This window comes from Chiloscyllium plagiosum, unplaced genomic scaffold (assembly GCF_037043375.1).
Source record: "Chiloscyllium plagiosum isolate Xiang-an unplaced genomic scaffold, Cpla_swu_hap1 HiC_scaffold_8, whole genome shotgun sequence".
Classification (NCBI taxonomy): domain Eukaryota; kingdom Metazoa; phylum Chordata; class Chondrichthyes; order Orectolobiformes; family Hemiscylliidae; genus Chiloscyllium; species Chiloscyllium plagiosum.
In genome coordinates this window covers 50,863,171-50,882,765 of record NW_028270146.1, presented here as the reverse complement: position 1 = coordinate 50,882,765, position 19,595 = coordinate 50,863,171, and the positions used below count along the sequence as shown (strand labels likewise).

General features: G+C 41.5%; 1 protein-coding gene across 11 annotated transcripts in view; it reads right to left on the bottom strand.

The window, feature by feature from the left end:
- Nucleotides 1-19,595, bottom strand: part of LOC148149397 (uncharacterized) — an 86,834-nt gene that overhangs the window by 12,649 nt on the left and 54,590 nt on the right. For 6 of the 11 annotated variants that reach the window (XM_087989818.1, XM_087989820.1, XM_087989821.1 and 3 more), the window contains 4 exons: nucleotides 10,125-10,436; nucleotides 9,064-9,144; nucleotides 4,898-5,058; nucleotides 4,293-4,431 (listed from right to left, as the gene is read on the bottom strand). In XM_087989818.1, the coding sequence (XP_087845944.1) occupies nucleotides 4,293-4,431; nucleotides 4,898-5,058; nucleotides 9,064-9,079 (316 nt within the window). In that variant the 5' untranslated portion in view covers nucleotides 9,080-9,144; nucleotides 10,125-10,436. Of the gene's footprint in view, nucleotides 1-4,292; nucleotides 4,432-4,897; nucleotides 5,059-9,063; nucleotides 9,145-10,124; nucleotides 10,437-15,864; nucleotides 15,893-19,595 lie in introns of all 11 variants that reach the window. The other 5 variants (XM_087989816.1, XM_087989812.1, XM_087989822.1 and 2 more) reach the window with 2 other exon arrangements.

Sequence of the window (19,595 nt, the reverse complement as noted above, 5' to 3'; positions counted from 1 at the left end):
GAGGACAGGAACGACTGGGAGGCCACGCTGTCGGTTGGCTTCGTGTCATACAGATTGGCATAGAAGGATTTGCTGATCCTCATGATGTCAGACTGAGATGATGTTACTGAGCCATCTTCTTCCTGCAGGCTGCTGAGCATGGAGCCCTCCTTTTGCACCTTCTGGAAGAAGAAATGTGAGCATTTCTCGTCCTACTCCATGGAGTGGATCCTTGGCCAGAAGATTATCTTGGAGGTCTCCAAGGCAAAGAACGAGGCTTGCTGGCCTTTCATCTCCTGAGGTGCTTCGTGATATTGACCCTCAATCATCTGCAGCAGGAGTAGGTTCTGCATACCCTTCTGAATATTTGACAGTTTTTCCCACCTCTCTCTCACCTTCTGCACAGCTTTGAGAATAAAATACTTCTTGATGTTCACTTTGACTGTTTCTCACCAATCCACTGGAGACTCAAAGAGGAGCTTCATGGTTCTCCAACCTGTGCAATACCTTTGCAGCTCCTCAATGTTTTCTGGGGCTAACAACTCCACACTCAGCTTCCACGTTCCCTTGACCGCCGACTGGTGTGCCTGTAGGTGGCAGTCAGCCAGCAGGAGGCAGTGGCCAGAGAAGAACACCAGATTGACGTTGTTGGATCTGAGCGGGAACGCTCAGGACACAAACTGGAAATCTCTCCTTGAGCAGATGGACCTGACTGGCCATGACCAGGTGTATCTATGCTGCGATCTGTCTGCAGGGGTGTTGAAGATGTCATGCAACTTGGCATCTTTGACCGTTTCAATCAGGAATCTGGACGTGGCATCCAGTTTTTTTGTCCTCCCCACTGGATCGTCATTCTGCATCAATGATACAATTGAAGCCTCTGGTCAGAATGACTGGCCTGGATGTAACCAGCAACAGTGGAAGCTAACTCTTTCACACTGGGGCATACGCATTAATTAGTCTGAGGGGAGCGTTTCTGTACATAATGTCTGCTATGAGGAGGCCCCTGCCCACGACCTCCTTAACTTCAGAGATGGTGAAGTTGCCTCCTGGCAGCAGAATCCCCAGGCTAGAGGAGTGGTTATCATTTCCCCGCTGACCAAATTGAAGGCCCACAGGCCCACAAGCTCAATCATCTCCTGTAGCTGCTGAGCTGCCTCTCCTGTAACTGCCTCTCCTGTAGCATCAAATGCTCCCCACACTGATTATGACAACAAAACTGGGAAGGGGAGAAAATGAACCACTCAGTGGTCACGCAACATTGTCCAGGTGGGGAAACTAAACCAGTAACATGAGATCAGGTTTACTGAAAGTTTTACAAGACATTTGAAAAAAAAATAAGGATTCTGCTGACAGAAATTTATGTGGTCCTAAAGCCAGCTGGGAAAACCCAATCAGAAAGATAATGATATTCAGGTAATATACCTCACATGTTGATTCCTGACTAATGTGAGCCTAGAATCTTATTTTTGTTAGACACTGAATAAATTCACTCTCTATCTCATGACAATGAGAAGTTTTCGAAATGTAAGTTTGTCAGGTGCAATAAATCAACCCTTTCATCATGTACTAAACTGGATGTAAACAATTTGATATCAATAGAGGTGGCAAAATAACAGAACTGAGAATGTGGGACATTTTGAACAAAAATAAAAGTTTGGGAAGTGAACACATTGACCAGCATTTGAAAAAGAAAGATGTTTTGGATGTGACACATTGTTAGACTACTATAAATATTCCAACATTCTGTTTTTATGATAGTAGGTGGAATTTGCTTTGCATACATATGTGCACGGCTAGAAGACGGAAGAGTAACCTATTTTGTTCATGAAATTTAGAACAGCAGCAATAGGTCTGCTCAAATAAACATTTATCTAAAAAGTTAACATTTAGGAAATGTTTGGAACATAACTTATTGAGTGCTCTATTCTCAATGAATAATCCTTTTCCTGATCATAAAATTAACTCAAATTAAATTCTGAAATTCTAAGCCTGAAATAGCATTATACAAGAGAAGTTGGAGTTGAAAATAATTGTTCAGCTTATTGAGGCTTGCCCTTTGTTACATAGGAATATAGGAACAGAGGAGTAGGCTATGAGTTGGTATGGTGGCTCAGTGGTTAGCACTACTACCTCCCAGTGTTAGGGACCTGGGTTCAATTCCAGCCTTGAGTAACTGTTTTTTTTAAGATTAGATTACTTACAGTGTGGAAACAGGCCCTTCGGCCCAACAAGTCCACACCGACCCACAACCCACCCATACCCCTACATGTACCCCTTTTTACCTAACACTATGGGCAATTTAGCATGGCCAATTCACCTGACCTGCACATCTTTGGAATGTGGGAGGAAACCCACGCAGACACGGGGAGAATGTGCAAACTCCACACAGTCAGTCGCCTGAGTCGGGAATTGAACCCGGGTCTCTGGCACCGTGAAGCAGCAGTGCTAACCACCGTGCCACCCACAATATTAACTAATATTCTGAAATTAAGAAGTGAAATATGATGAACAAGGTTAGCCTCCATAAGAACGGAGTAGCAGGAGCAACCAATAAATTGCTCAAGCCTATTCTACAACTGATGACCATTTACAGTCAGTAACTTATCTGCACTATCCACAAATCCCTTCATGTCATGATTATCATCAACATGTCACATGAAGACCTTCTGGCAAAGTCAATAATTCACTACCTCTGCGCATATTGAAGTCTGATTGATTTTTTCTGCCTATTCTAAGATGACCACAAAACCCAGTGTGCAAATAAAATATTGGCATGGAACAAACTGCAGGGTAAAATTAAGTACATACAACTGTCTATGTGGAGCTTGCATATTCTCCCTGTATCTGTGTGGGTTTCCTCCCACAATCCAAAGATGGTGCGGTGAATTGACCATGCTGATTTGCCCATAGTGTTCAGGTTAGGTGCATTTGAAGAATGGGTTTGGGTGGGAGGATCAGTGTGGACTTGTTGGGCTGAAGGGCCTACTTCCACAGTGTAGGAATTCTAAGAGTCCATTGAACCTGTTTCACCATCTAATTCACTTTCACAAACACTTCAATGCCTTTATCTACGCAACATTTTATACCAATGGCAATCAGAAATTTATCAACATTTACTTTAAATATACTCAAAGGCTAAGTTTTCACAGCCCTCTGCAGTACATAATTCCAAAGATTCACAACCCTCTTTTTTAAAGACGGCCCATTGCCTATGTACAGTAATGTTTTTTTAATGTATTATTCCAATTCAGTTCAATCAATTTGTGTTAAATGCCTTATAATGTCCCTTATTCAAATGTGACTATCTCAATTTCAAACATGATGTAATATTCTACAATATTGTAGTTCCACATCCCAAAAGGTTAGCTCAGTTGGTGCTCCAGAATAGTGCCAACATTGTGGGTTCAGTTCCCACTTCAAGTGAAGTTACTACAAAGATTCCACTTCCTCAACCTTACCCCCATCTGAGGCATGATGAGCCTCAGGTATAAATACCACCAGTTATCTCTCTGTAATGAGGAAGTGGGACTATGGGGACTTTATCTTTACTGCTCGATTGGCTTGTGCAATCTACATTCAGATTGAGGTTACTCATATTTGTTGCATTTCCTATGCTACAAGCTTCTCTCATTTCCTGATTAATGCCTCTCTTCCCTCCCCCCCCCTCCCCCCCCCCCCCCCTCCTCTGCATCCCCCCCCATCTGTATTTGGTGGTCTATAAATAACTGTAAGCAATGTCTGCTGCACCTTGCTCCTTGAGCTCCACTCACACAGATTTCTCACACTGATCTGAGGTTCTCCCTTACTAATGTACTGATCCTATTTTATATTATGAGGGCAATTCCATCTCTTTTACCTTATTGTCTGTCATTCCTAAATATCAAATATTCAGTTCCAATGCTGATTGTGATGCAGCTAAGTTTCTGTCATGGCAATTAAATCAGAACAATTTACTTCTATTTGTGTCTTTTGATCACCTATCTTGCTGAAAATGGTGTATGCCTTTAGGTAGAGTGCCCTTAACTTTGTCTTTTTGACATAATTCTGTTTTTGAAGCATAATTGATGCTTTTTTCCTCCTGTTCCATAGTCCCCCCAGCAGCTTTTCTATTTACTGTTACCTACTTTACTTCCCTCAATTTGGGTTGTCCCTCAGGTTCCCATCCCCCTGTAAAGGTACTTGAATCTCACCCCAACAGCACTATCAAATCTCCCTGCAAAAATATCATCCCAGTCCTGTGCAGCTCTCTATAAACAAAACTTAATGTTGCTATCCATTTGCTTTATATAATATTAGATGGTCAAACATACTGTCAAAAATTATTTCATCCAATTCTTGAAATCGAACTCTTCGTTCAGCTCTTGCTCTGTGAGAAACATAACCATCTGCATTTTGTGTCATTTTGGATTTCCTCCTCAGTATAGATGCTGGACATTTAAGTGCAATCACCTGGTGGTTTAAAAATATTATTAAACTATCTCTGTATTCACCAAAATATTTAAAATCTCTAATTCTCTATTTGTGGTAGATATGATTTATTTTAAAAATATAGAGTTTTTAATCAAATGGCTGTAGATAATTAACTCCAATTCAGATATCCTTCCACTGGATTCCTAGATTTCTTTTCTCTCAGACTTCATGTCGTCTGTACCATATTGTTAAATTTTCATCAAAAAAGTAATTTTCAAGGAAAACAAGGTCAATATTGACCTTTAACTGAACTCTCGACTAACTGAAAAGATCTGATCAAGAAGCTAAGCGCTATTGAATCTTGTCTGATTTTTATTTAATGATGGGTATAAATATAAGTGACAGCTAACCTAGTCTGTAAGACTAGTTCATCTTCCTTAATGATAAGTTCAGAAAGACACAAATGTCCCACTGAAACACACATTGACATGCTAAGATATCCTACCTCCTGTGCATGACACATTTGTGAAGGTAATGTGTTTGTTTTAAGCCTTCTGACGTCTGGAGAGTTTTCAAATCTCTGTGGCAAAACCTTATTTGAAAGATCGAGCAGTCGATCAGCAGTAGAATCCTGGGAGACAGCTGAGTTATCTGTTTGTTTTGAATCTAGAAAAAGTTGGCAGATGTAATGTCACGTTTGTACAAACTTCACTTTTATGACCTTACATTTGTGTGTTTACTGTAGCTGCAAGCGCAGTTGTGCTAGTATGATGCTGAACTGATACCATGGGATGATCTGTGTGTTGACAGCCTGTGCAGCATGTGGAAGCAAGAGGAACAAGGTGTATACAGGACAATAGGTCCTGCTGACATTATTGGCATTTACCTTGCAACATTCCTATTCTTTCCCTGCTCTCTGCATCTAAATTTGTTGGTATGAATGAGGTGGTCAGTGATTTAGTGCAGCAACGTTCACTGCAAATAGGGAGACAATGCATTCAGGTTGCCAGGAATGAGGGACCCCACACCTCCCTGAATTGTACAGTACATGGGCCATTGTGCATTCTTTCCCCTTATAGGTCCTCCCATTCATCGGTCCTGCAGTCCCCTCCCTCACAGATCAAATCACCAACCCTGTCCACTGGCACGCTATCAACTTACAGCATAATGGAAGGTGACAGTGTACGCTCCTTGGCCAGTGTCTTGCAGCCTCCTCCTCTACATGTCAGTGAAGCCCTAAACATCCATACTCCGCAAACCCCAAACTCTGCTTCCCCTAGCCTTCAGCTCCAATCCTGAAGAATAGGCTCCCTTATCTACCACCAACATCCCCCTTTCTCCTTAGACACTGAGGATGGACTTGACAGACTTGACTGACCTAACCCAACAATCCTAGATGAGAAGTAGCCAGACCCCTGACTGGTGGCTGAACATTTCCCTGACCCGGTTAGCTCGACTCCTGGATTGGTCACAAAGGACTGACTATGACCCACTCCCCAGACTACAGGGGCATAGATCCTCTTGCTGAGAACATCCTGTCTGGATTGTGGACAATCCCCTGAACTGACACACACTGCCCTTAACTTACTGTGCTGTGACCCCTGACTGGCAGATGCCTATATGGATTAGGTGAGGACTAATGAGACATGGCAGCTTCCTTGTATTACATACAGTGTGTTTGCTGCATAAGATGCTGACACAATGTGCTGGTGGTAAGATTAATGTAGCTGTGATACAGCAAAAGTCTTCTCCCTTCACTAAGGACTGCTGTCCAGCAATGTAAGCTGCCTGATTGTGGCTGTACGAATTATCACAGCAAGGCAAGGGAAGGCAAGGGAAGGCAAGGAAAGGCAAGGCAAGGCAGAGCAGGGCAAGGCAGGGATGCTGAAGCAGGCAGGTGCTAAATGAGCAAGTGCTAAGAGAAAGCAAACAGCTCTGAGATGTAGCCTGGTCCAATCCATGCATTTAGCACCTGTGTATAAAGTGTCCTTGCAGCAGCATTTCAATGTGAGTTACAGGTCCATGCAGCAATGCAGGTCTGTTCTTCCAGAGTACTCCTCAAGTGTAGCAGCGAAATGCCATGACGGTTATGAATGCTTGACAAATTCAGATGCCAACGTCTATGGATGAGTGGTGCATGAGGCTGGTGCCCACGGATTGTGCCCTGAGGTGATGTTTCACACCGAGCAATACGGAGGTTCCTCACAGCAAACATTGAGCTAAAGTGGCCAGGTGTCCATTCTGACTTCCATCTCGAGGATTTTCCACATCTAACTTAAGAGATGTTCTTGGTAAAATAGGAAGCTTTCATCAGTTAGAATACAGTGATAGTTTCACTTCTTTCATGTGTAAATCACAAAACCCTTTATTTTAAAGTTGCATTCTCGGGTTAGCTGTTAACAATGGTGATAGCTAGACAATATGTTGAAGGTGTTAGCCCCCTGTGTTTTCTATCTATGACCTGATGTTTAGATTAATTCCAATCTAAAAAGTGAGATAACAGAGTTTTACATAAATTCATACAGTTTTTGAGCTCAGAGTTCTACAAGAATGTATGTGGTTTTTGAGCAAAGTGCAATGTAACTCTGAAAGTACCAAAAAAATTCACCACACAAAATATATGTGTGCATGTGGGTCTTTGTCTGTCTGTGTGTGTGTGTCTGTCTGGGGTGGGGGTTGTGAGTGTGAGAAAGTGTGTGTGTGTGTGTGTGTGTAGTGAGTGCAGAGTGTCTTAAGTCTGTGAAGGGGGTGCATGTGTGGAAGTCTGTGTGTCTATAAGGGTGTGTGTGGGTGTCTGTGTGCGCATCTGTGTGTATCTGTGTCCATATGTATGTGAGAGTGTGTGTACATGGCAGGTACTCATGTGACTCAGCCAACATTGTCTACGTTGCAGGCAGGGATGCCCGGAGCCATGGTACATTGGGGAAACCGAGCAAAGGCTACGACAATGGATGAATGGGCACCACACAACAATCAACAGACAGGAGGGTTCCCTCCCAGTTGGGGAACACTTCAGTGGTCCAGGGCATTCAGCCTCGGACCTTCGGGTGACCATCCTCCATGGTGGACTTCGGGACAGGCAGCAGAGGAAAGTGGCCGAGCAGAGGCTGATAGCTAAGTTCGGTACCCATAGGGAGGGCCTCAACCGGGACCTTGGGTTCATGTCACATTACAGGTGATCACCATTGCACTACACACACACACACACACACACACACATATTCCTACACACACACACACTCACATATACACGGATACAGATACACACAGACGCGCACACAGACACCCACACACACCCTTATAGACACACAGACTTCCACACATGCACCCCCTCACAGACTTAAGACACTCTGCACTCACTATATACACACACACACACACTTTCTCACACTCACAACCCCCACCCCAGACAGACACACACACAGACAGACAAAGACCCACATGCACACATATATTTTGTGTGGTGAATTTTTTTGGTACTTTCAGAGTTACATTGCACTTTGCTCAAAAACCATATACATTCATGTAGAACTCTGAGCTCAAAAACTGCATGAATTTATGTAAAACTCTGTTATCTCACTTTTTAGATTGGAATCAATCTAAACATCAGGTCATAGATAGAGAACACAGGGGGCTAACACCTTCAACATATTGTCTAGCTATCACCATTGTTAACAGCTAACCCGAGAGTGCAACTTTTAAAAAAAGGGTTTTGTGATTTACACATGAAAGAAGTGAAACTATCACTGTATTCTAACTGATGAAAGGCTTAACAGACAATCAATTCTTCAATGTATAATTTCAGTTACATCACACTGCAAATTTTTGCTATAAATTCTGTATTACGATCGAGCCGTCCACAATCACCTGATGAAGGAGCGTCGCTCCGAAAGCTAGTGTGCTTCCAATTAAACCTGTTGGACTATAACCTGGTGTTGTGTGATTTTTAACTTTGTACACCCCAGTCCAACACCGGCATCTCCGAATCATGACATCGAGAAAGGCTTTGTCAGGTTTCTTATTCAATTCTGCCACAAATCTCACCATAGCCCATATAGCTCAGATCCCAATAAGATTCCACCCCTTGCTTTTAATTAGGGTGGAGTCCAGGACAAAGAGACAATTCTTCAATCATGAGGTGATGTGTGTTTACATGCCAGTGAGAGTGAAATAGAAATATAGGCCGGCACCAATGCAAAAATGACAATTATTGTGACTGGTTAGAAGTGACTTTGAGAATCAGTCTGGAGTTAAAAATCAAGGTGATAGTGTATTTTATAGCGTTTATTATGAACACGCAGTTTGGATGTACTTAATGCCTAACAGACAGTCAGATTAAGTATTAGGAGCCAAGGGTAATGTTAAAGTGATAAACCTAGATGGTGTTGGCTGTCACTGAATAATAACATGCAAATCAGGGAGGACTGAATACAAGTTATTGCATCTTGTCACAGCGATAAAATTAAAGAAATATTTCACTTTACTGGTTACAAATTAAAATAAAATAATATAACAAAGTTCAGAAAATGTTACCTTTATATGATTTATCAATTCGAATTAAGTAAAATGCATGGGTTTTAACCTTTCCTTAAAGTCCAAAAACACATGAGAAGGGAACAGCGTCTCTTCAATGGCATTGCTGAGCTGTAGCAGTAAAGAGAGCCTAGTTACCTGTTTTATCGACCATTTTCCATTCGGAAGTCAAGAATTCAAGGCTTCTGGTAATAACTGGACTTTTAATACAAACACTTTCTAATATAGAGAAAAGAAATGAAAATTAAGAATTAACCCAGGTCACTCCTTCCATAGGTCATCTAAGATCTACTTATTAGATTCTGCGCAACCCATTTAATTTCCTGAGGATTGGTTCTGAAGAGTTTCTCTTTGTTCTTTCTCCCTACTTAATTCTTTCAGCAGCTGTGATTGTCACCGGCAAGGCCAGTATTTGTTACATCTTAATTGCTCTTGAACTGTGAATGGCTCACTAGGTCATTTCCAAGGGCAGTGAACAGTAGGACAGATTGCTGTCTATCTGGAACCACATACTGTCCAGAACTTGGAAGGATGATAGGGGTGGCACGGTGGCTCAGTGGTTAGCACTGCTGCCTCACAGCACCAGGGACCGTCTGTGTGGAGTTTGCACATTCTCCTTGTGTCTGCGTGGGTTTCCTCCGGGTGCTCCGGTTTCCTCCCACAGTCCAAAGATGTGCAGGTTAGGTGAATTGACCATTCTAAATTGCCTGCAGTGTTAGGTGCATAAGTTAGGGGAATGGGTCTGGGTGGGTTGCTCTTCAGAGGGTCGGCGTGGACTTGTTGGGCTGAAGGGCCTGTTTCCACACTGTAGGGAATCTAATCGAAAGAACATTAATAAATCAGATAAGTTTTCTTTAAATCAATAATTGATAATAGTTTAATTGTAACCAATATTAAGACTAGATTTCAATTCCAGATGTATTAATTGAATTTAAATTCCACCAATTACTGTGGTAGGATTTGAACCCACGTTTCCTGTGCATTGCGTCCCCTATAGTCCAATGGCATCATCTTCCCCTCAGTACATGAATTAGTTAAATTTAAAGCTTCTCCCCAACAAAACAAGTTCATCACAGAATTTTTCTTTGTAGCTTAGAATCAAAATCCCATTAAGAGGCTTGTTATCCTCTTTGGAGCATGTTCTTTGGAAGGTAGGATGCCCAAAAATGCACACAAATTCAAAATGAAGTATCACTAACCATCTTTGCAAAGCTCGAATAACTTGCTTTGAGCTGAAAGGTAAATATTGTGAAGCTACACTCAAAGATTTATCCTGCAGTCAAACTGCTTTGGTCGGAATCCCAGTGCTTCTTTACCTTTGTTGGTACAGCTGAAATTGACTTGTTACTCTCAACGAACAGCCACAAATAACTTCCAAATTTAAATTAGCTGCTTTTGCTGGATGCAGAACATAAATAACTCTTTTGTTTAGCTTATTTGGCAGATGCTGTCAGATGTTTTAAAATGAAGAAACACAGACTGCTGTGTTGCATTCCAAAGCAAGTTGTGACCTAGAAAACAAACAAAATTTAAGAAGGAAATAAGATATTGACTGAATCGTATGTTGTACAGAACTACTCACAAGGAATCACAAGAACAACAATACTGATAAAACTGATTGATAACATGAATGTTATTAAAACATAGATTCATTGGAATGTGCATTTGTCCATGACTATGCTTTCATTTGTAAATAAGGAAACAATGCCTATTATTCAATTCTCACAATATCAAACACTACAGAAAATTAATACCTCAATATGTTATGACCATTGTGTTCCTCATAATATTTCAGCTTGTACATCGAGATGCTGAAAACCTCTTTATTCAGAATCATAACAATGATGTCGAGAGGCAAAAGTAGCTGAATTACCATTACCATGTATGTTATTTTATATGTATATCGATACACACACACAGGTGCATACTTACATATTGAAAGCATTTTAAATCAAAATATAGGCAGTTTTTAGATATTTAAGCAAAATCAACTGTAGGACAAGCAATCTTTCCATAAATTGAGAAATCCTCTCTCACCTATTCCCCACCATTTTTCCCAGTTTGACTTTCCATAATTTTGTATCCATCTTTGTATCTAATGCATACCCACATGGCTTTTTTCACACTGGATTCGCAAACTTTGGGGTGTGGGGGTGGGGGGGGGGGGGGGGGGGGGGTGTGTGGGGGGTGTGGGGGGAAGAGAGAGAGAGAGAGAGAGAGAACATCCTGAGTGAGACATTGCATGAGTAAGAGTGTGTCTTCAGGAATTTGGAGCACCGTGGGAATTCGGTGCAGAGACGAAGGGGTGATTTTTGTTGTTTGTTGATTCATTGTTTGTAACTTGCAACTTTTTAGCAGAATAAATTAAAGCCCAAGACTGGATGCCCAGCGCAAAAAAAAAGTGTCATTGCAGGAAACTAAGGTCATTGACAGCTACAACCAACCAATCGATTGAAAAGTGCTTTCAGATTAAAGATAAATAGAAACATTTTACAGACTAAACAAAAGTTGGAAATTTTAAAGAAAACAAATTAAGCAGTGAGCTGATTGGATGGCAATGCTCTACCTTGACAGGCTAACCCCAAATAGCACTTATTTAAAAAGTGTAAAATCACTCTTGGATTAAGTGAAATGCAGCAGGGATAAGCAACAGTAAGAGACTAAGAAAAGGAAACTTAGTATAGGGATTTTTTTTGATTAAATAATTAGAAAAATTAGCTAGAATAAGTTAGTTTAATTATCATTCATGGCAGATGAGGGCAACCGAGTGGAATGTAGGATAAGTCACATTTGGGAAGTTATGGATTGAAGATGACCATGTGTGCAGGAAGAGCTCCCAACTGCAGAACCTTGAGCTCAATGCTTCTGCTGGAGACACTGCGTGTCACATTCATGAGGCTGAGAGTCATGGGGATAATATAGAGAGCTGGTCACACTGCAGCTTACAGAACTGGTGAAAAGAAGGGAGTGAGTGGCCATCAGGCAGTCCAAAAGAATCAGGCAGGTAGTGGAGGAGTTCCCTGGAGTCCTGTTTACAAATCAGTTCCCCTTTTCGACGTTGATTAGGGTGCCAGTTCCTCAAGGGAGTGCATACAGAGCCAAGCTTCTGGCTCCACAAGCAGCCTGACTATACAGAGGGTGAGGAAGAAGAAAGCAGGAGTGATAGCAATAGGGGATTCATTAGTTCGGGGAACTGACAGACATTTTTGCAGCCACAGATGTGACTCCAGGATGGTGTGTTGCTGCGCTGGTGCCAGGGTCAGGGATGTCAGTGACCAGCTGCAGAGCATCCTGAAGGGGAGGGTGATAAGACAGAGGTTGTGGTACACTTTGGTCCTTTAGGATTTGACCTGCTTGATCAGTAGTGGTGCTGCTGGGCCACTCTTGGAGGTAGACATTGAAGTCACCCATCCAGAGCATGTCTGTGCCCTGCACATTCTGGAACTAATGACAGGACATTGGAACAAAATTAGAAAGTGCCAGAGAAACTCAACAGGTGTGGAGAGAAAAACAGAGCTTTCATTTCAAGTCCAGTGACTTGAATCAAAATGTGAGCAGGTTTGGGAATATTTTATTGAACTCCCCTATCAAATGCATCCTGACTATACCTTACCCCAAGTTCTGGGGAAAATTGTCTTTGACTTACCAGGGTTTTGCGTAGCCTCATTTACCCCTTTGTATTATGTGGCTTAAACCAACTTTGAGTACATGACCTAACTTGGCCAGCTTCTAAGATTCTCATCATCACAGAAGCCACTCTTCAGCCAATTCCATCCATCCCATATGATATCTAAAAGCAACTATGTGCACTGAGAAGAACAAAGGCTATGGAGTTTGACATCATTCATCTGAAGAATCTGAGCTAGCCATGCCTCTATCCAAGATGTTAGGACAGCTACAACATTCTGACACTGCAAAAAACTGTCCAGATGTGTCCATTCAAAAACTGCCAATTACTGCTCCTTCAACCTACTTTCAATCATCAGTGGAGTGATAGAGGGAATCTGAAACAGCACTTACTCATGGTCTGCTGGGTTCAATTAGGATGACCTAGCTCCAAACTTCATTCATGTTACAAAGATGGATAAAAGAGGTAAATTCTTGAGGTGATATGAAAAAGACTACCCTTTATTTCAAGGTAGTATTTGATTGAGTTTTCATCAAGGAGCCCCTGTAAATTTGAAGTCTTTGAAACTCAGAGGAAATCTCTCTGCTGCCTGGTGTCATACTTAGCACAAAGTGAGGTGGTTGTTGTTGCTGGAGACAAATGATCCTTGTCTCACGACATGACTGCAGAAACTCCATGGGAAAGTGTTCTACATCCAACCATTTTCCGCTATTCCATCAATGACTTCCTCTGATGATAAAGTCAGATTCAGAGATGTTCATTGATAATTGTAGTTGTTCAGATAATGAAACATTGTATGCACAAACGCAACAAGATCAGGGCTTTACTCAGGCTTGGGCTGATAAATAGCTAGGAGCATTTCTGAAATACAAGTGTCAATCAATTATTATCTCCAACATGGCAAAATCTAATCACCTCCTTTCACATATAACATTACAATTGCTGAAGGAATGCACTTAAAACAAGGTGCTGTTGTGGTAACGGCACTGATGAGTAATTTGGGCCATGGCGTCCAATCTAATCTCCACCGTCAGCTCATACTGAGGCTCCCCTGATCTCTGATGGTTAAATTTATATTCAGTCTCATTAGATTAGATTCCCTACAGTATTGAAACACGCCATTTGGCCCAACAAGTCCACACCGACTCTCTGAAGAGTAACCCACCCAGACCCATTCCCCTACCCTATATTTACTCTTGACTAATTCACCTAACTATTCCTGCTCAATTCCTGAAGGGCTTTTGCTCCTCCGATGCTGCCTGAACTGCTGTCCTTTTCCAGCACCCCTCTACTCTAGACCCTAATTCACCAAACACTATGGGCAGTTAAGCGTGACCAATTCACCTGACTTGCATATCTTTGAATTGTGGGAAGAAACCAGAGCAAACCCATGCAGACATGGGGAGTATGTGCAAACTCCACACAAACAGCTACCCGAGGCAGGAATCAAACCCAGGTCCCTAGTGCTGTGAGGCAGCCGTGCTAACCACTGAGCCACCATGCCACCCTAGTCAGTTGAAAAAATTGTGGCATTGAAAACTCATCCCAGTCATAGTGACTGCGAAGTTGTCATTCATTGTTTTAAAACCTCTCTGGTTTACTAATGTCCTTTAAGGAAAGGAATTTGTTATCTTTACCTAGTTTGGATTACATGTGATTCATAGCATGATTGGCTCTGAACTGTTCTCATAGAGCCATTAGGGGTGGATAATTTTATCAGTGATACCCACATCAAATAAAAGAACAAAAAGAAAATCTCACCCCATCATTCTGAAGGCCACCATTGACCAATCAATTAATTGGAGTAATAATACAAATGCTCTGGCCACAAAAGCAGGTTAGAAGCTGGGAATTTGTTGGTGATTAAATCACTTCCTGACTTTCAAGGACTCTCCACATTGACAAGAACAGGTCAGGAGATGGGTACAGCTACAACAACACTCAAGAAGCTCAACACAATCTAATACGCATCATGCTTGATTAGGATCCATCCACCATCTTAAACATTCACTCTCTCCAGCAACTCCAGGCTATGTTACCCACAAGGCACACTTCAATAATTTGCCAAGAACTTTTCGAGAGCATTTTCCCAACCTGCAACTCTGCCATCTAGAAGGACAAGGGCAGTTTTGGCAAGAGAAAAAAATATTCATTTGCAAAGTTCCGATCCTGACTTCGGACTATATTACCATCATGTTGAGTATGAAAGCTGAAATTCCCTAAACATATTGTGTCTACCTACATCACATAGACTTCAGTGGTTCAGGAAGGCAGCTCACCATCAACATTTCAATAGCAATTTGGGATCAATGATAAATAACGATCTTGTGGAGAACCAAAAAAAGACAATATGTATTGTAAATCTATTGTACAATTTTGTCAGCAGATATGTAAAAGAGAGTATGAAGCAACCAGGCTAGAGAATGGCAGTGGTGATAGAAAGGGCAGGCATAGAATTGTGGCTACATTGTTGTTGCCCAATTTCTAGTCCAGGCTTACTTCTTTGCTGACAGTGCAGTTACCCTTTACACTGGGAATTATAAGAATTTCAGTAATGGTTGCACACATGCTAGCAATTGCTACTGTTTGTAGTCAATAATTTGATGACAGCATGTACAAGTGGCACAGAGGGCTTACAGCTGAACCTCACACATTGCATGCTGGCTACAACAAACTGCTGCAACTATTCATCACATTTTAAATAAACAAGGCAATTTTCTTCAAATCTTGAAGAGAAGCTGCAGACATTTCTATCACTGAAACATAGGCTATATTTCGTTTGAAAGACAATCATGCCAAATTAGTACAAGTCAACTAATAGAAAATATGATTAATAAATAAACACCAAGTCTAATGTTTCCTGTTATGTGAAAGAATATCTAATCTCTCGATGAGAGTGATTGGTTTATATTTACAGTATTTATTATTTAAATTGGCAGCATGTTCAGCACTGTCGGTTTGCTTACTTTGTATCTGCAACACATGATGATTATTGAAAAGCAATCTAAAAAATCATTTTGTATCTGAAAGTAAACTGTAATTAACTTTGTAAATAATTGTCCTTAGTGAAGCTATTTCACTAAATTCAAAGAACAAGTTTGATCCTCTTTGTCTTTAGAATTGGCTAAGTTTAAAGAGGTAAAACTACCTCAGAGATGATCATTTCACATTATAGGGTAGGTGTATAACTAATTTGTTCCCACAGAAATGTTTAGCATTCCTTCAGAGAGTTTCTTTGTGTAGACATTTAAAATAAGGAAGTTTAGGGTGACAGTGAAAGTTCGATACAGAGAAGCAGATTAAATACTTACATGGAAATGACAACAGGCAGAAATTACACTGTAGGAAGAAAACAAACATGTTTAATGATGTAAGATAATGTTATAAGATCTTGGTTCTGAACACGTTGATGTTTATGTTACATTCGCTCCACACATTCTACTGATGGCACTCACAGTCTAGTCTAGCTTTCAGAGGTAGCAGATGGATCTGTATCTGTTCCCTAAGATCATAGTGATTATGCCTGACCAAACGTAGAAGTATAAGTTTCTATAATGCAATAAACCTTTCTGTTATCTAAGATCAGCGTCTCTTACGTGCACTCTGTAGTAATGTATCCTCTACCATTAATCATTAGTAGTCTCAGATGAAGTAAAGACAGAAGAGAATTGGTGACAAGTGACTGGAAACAACACACACTGGTAAATGTGGCAAATACCACACATTGCTGGAAGTAATTGTCCGGTAAAATACCACAGTTTTTCCGATAACTCTTCTGATAAGGACTAAGACCCACAAAGATTGCATAAAACAACATAAAAAGCTTTAGTAGTTGAAATCGAACAAATGGGTTCACAGATACACAGAAATGCTCCTTCTATAAATCTAAAATTGAATTTTATTGCCAATTCTTTGGGTGATAATTAATCTTCCTTGCTATGATCTATAAAGATTCCAAAAATTATTCCCTAATGTTATTAAGTACAATTTGATAAAGTACTAGATAGCAAGATTTCATGATCATGTTGTAAGCAGAAATACAAAAGATGATGTTCAATGCTGAGAGATCAGAAGTAATGTATGTTGAAAGGGTAGCATAATAAATGTCATGATTTGGAACATTGTGCATGAGCAGAGAGATCTGGATGTCACCTGCAAACTTTTTAAATAAGGCAAGGTGAGTTAATTAGATGGTTTAAAAAAAGAAAAACCTGCAAATGCTGGCAAACTGAAGTCAAAATGGAAAATGCTGGAAATATTCGGTTTAGATTTTTTGCAAAGGTTTATAGCTCAGGTTGTGGTTGAGGTGATAGATTTGTTCTTTGAGGTGGTTATTTAGTATCTTTGTAGAGAATAACCGAATTAACCTTTTATTGATTAAGCTTGGATCAAAGCAAATTAAAACAAAAGTTACTTGAGTTCAGAAGTAGAGGTATAAAATATATAAAACAAAGAGGTCAGGTTATAATTTTATAAATCACTGACTAGGCATTAGCTGGAATATTGTAAACAGCTCTGGATACTATACTCCAGCAAATATGTAAGGGCCTTGGAAACGTACCAGAGAAGGTCAATAAGGAATTTACTGAAATGAGGGACTTCAATTTTGATGAGAAGCTAGAAGGGGTATGGGCAGAGAAACTCAATAAATGATCTAATAGAGAATTTCAAAGAGGATGCAAGGCATCATCGACCACGTGGAAGGGGAAATTGCCATCTTTGAAGAAGGAGGTTTCCCGCACCTCCGCCTGGTCGATGATGTCCTCCAATGTATTTCATCCACCTCCCTCATCTCTGCCCTCGGACCCCACTCCTCCAACCACAACAAGGACAGAACCTCCCCCGGTCCTCACCTTCCACCCACCAACCTCCGTATACATCGCATCATCCTCTGCCATTTCTGCACCTCCAGGCAGACCACCAGAGATATACTTCCCTCCCCACCCCTGTCTGCATTCCGTAAAGACCATTGCCTCCGTGAGTCCATCGTCAGGTCCACGGCCACCCCCCCCCCCTCCCCCCCAACAACCCAACAACCCACCCTCCCCTCCTGGGACCTTCCCCTGCCACCGCAGGAATTGCAAAACCTGCACCCACACCTCCCCCCGACCTCCATCCAAGGCCCCAAAGGAGTCTTCCACATCCATCAACGTTTCACCTGCACTTCCACACATGTCACTTACTGTTACCATTGCTCCAGGTTTCCTCTACATTGGGGAGACAGGGCGCCTACTCGCAGAGTGCTTCAAAGAACATCTCTGGTACCTCTGCCCCAACCAACCCCACCACCTCGTGGCCGAACACTTCAACTCCCCTTCCCACTTCAACAAGGATATGCAGTTCCTGGGCTTCCTCCATCGCCACTCCCTTACCATCCGACGCCTGGAGGAAAAATGCCTCATCTTCCACCTTGGGACCTTTCAACCCCACGGCATCAATGTGGATTTCACCAGTTTCCTCATTTCCCCTCCCCCACCTTATCCCAGTTTCAACCTTCCAACCTGGCACCACCCTCATGACCTGTCCATCTTCCTTCCCACTTATCCACTCCATCCTCCTCTCCAACATATCATTACCCCCACCTCTGTCTGCATATCTCACTCTCAGCTACCTTCCCCCCATGCCCACTCTCCTCTCATTTATCGCTCCACCCCCTCGGCTCACAAGCCTCATTCCAGATGAAGGGCTCTTGCTCGAAACATTGATTCTCTCGCTTCTTGGATGCTGCCTGACCTGCTGTGCTTTTCCAGCACCCCACTTTCAACTCTGATCTCCGGCATCTGCATATGAACAAGGAACGAGAATCTGCCTCTCAGCACTTTGAACCTGATCTTCTATTTCAATAGCTGATACATGGCTGATCTGATTCCAACCTCAACTCTTTATTCCTGTATATCCCTGATAATCTTACATCCCCTTCGTAATCAAAAACCTACCTATCTCGATGTTCAAAATATTCAAGGTTTTGAATTCACTGTCTTTCAAGCAAGGGAACTCTATGGACTAAAACCTTCTGAGGGAAAACATTTTTTCTTCATCTTGGTCTTAAATGAGCCACCCCTTATTGTTAAATAATAACCCCTCATTCTGTGTTCTGTCACAACTGGAAACTCACTTTTAACATCCATCCTGTCAAATCCCCTCAGGATTGTATATGTTTCAATGAACTCACCTCTGATTCCTCTATACTCCAGAGAATACACGTCTGGCCTGTCTAGCCTGTCCTCATAAGGCAAAACCTGTTCACTCCAAGTATTATTCTAATAAACCTTCTCCGAACAACTTCCAACATATTAACATCCTTCATTTAATGTGGTGACTAGTACTATAAAAGGTACTCCAGATCTGGTCTCATATTGCCCTGTATAATTGAAGCATAACCTCGCTACTCTTGCATTCATCCCCTCACAGTAAAACATAACATTCTATTAGCTTTCCTGATCACCTGCTGTATCTGCATACTAACCTTCTGTGATTGGCACACTTGGACTCCTAGATATCTCTGCATCCCAGAGCACTGTAACCATTCACCATTTCAATATGTTTCTCCTTATTCTTTCTGCCAAAGTGGAAAATTCACACTGTCCCGCAATATACTCTATTTGCCTCATCTTTGCCCAATCACTGAGCCTGTCCTTGTGTCAGCAAATTTTGTTACCATACTTTGGTCCCTTCATCCAAATCATTTTATATAACTTGTAAAGAGTTGAGGCTCCAGTATGGATCCTTGTGACACACTACTCATGACATCCTGCCAGCTTGAAACAGACCCATTTATCCCTACTCTCTGCTTCCTGTTAGCTCGTCAAACATCTACCCATGACATCACTGTGAGCTGCAATAACCTTTGATGTGACATCTTATCAAATTCCTTCTGAGAATCTAAATACTATATATCCACTGGTTCCCTTTTAGCTACATAAGTTACTTCTTTAAAGAACACTAATAAGTTAATTAAACATGATTTCCCTTTGTTAAAATCATGTTGGCTCTGCCTTATTACTTTGAACTTGTCCTGACATCCTGCTATAACTTCTTTAAT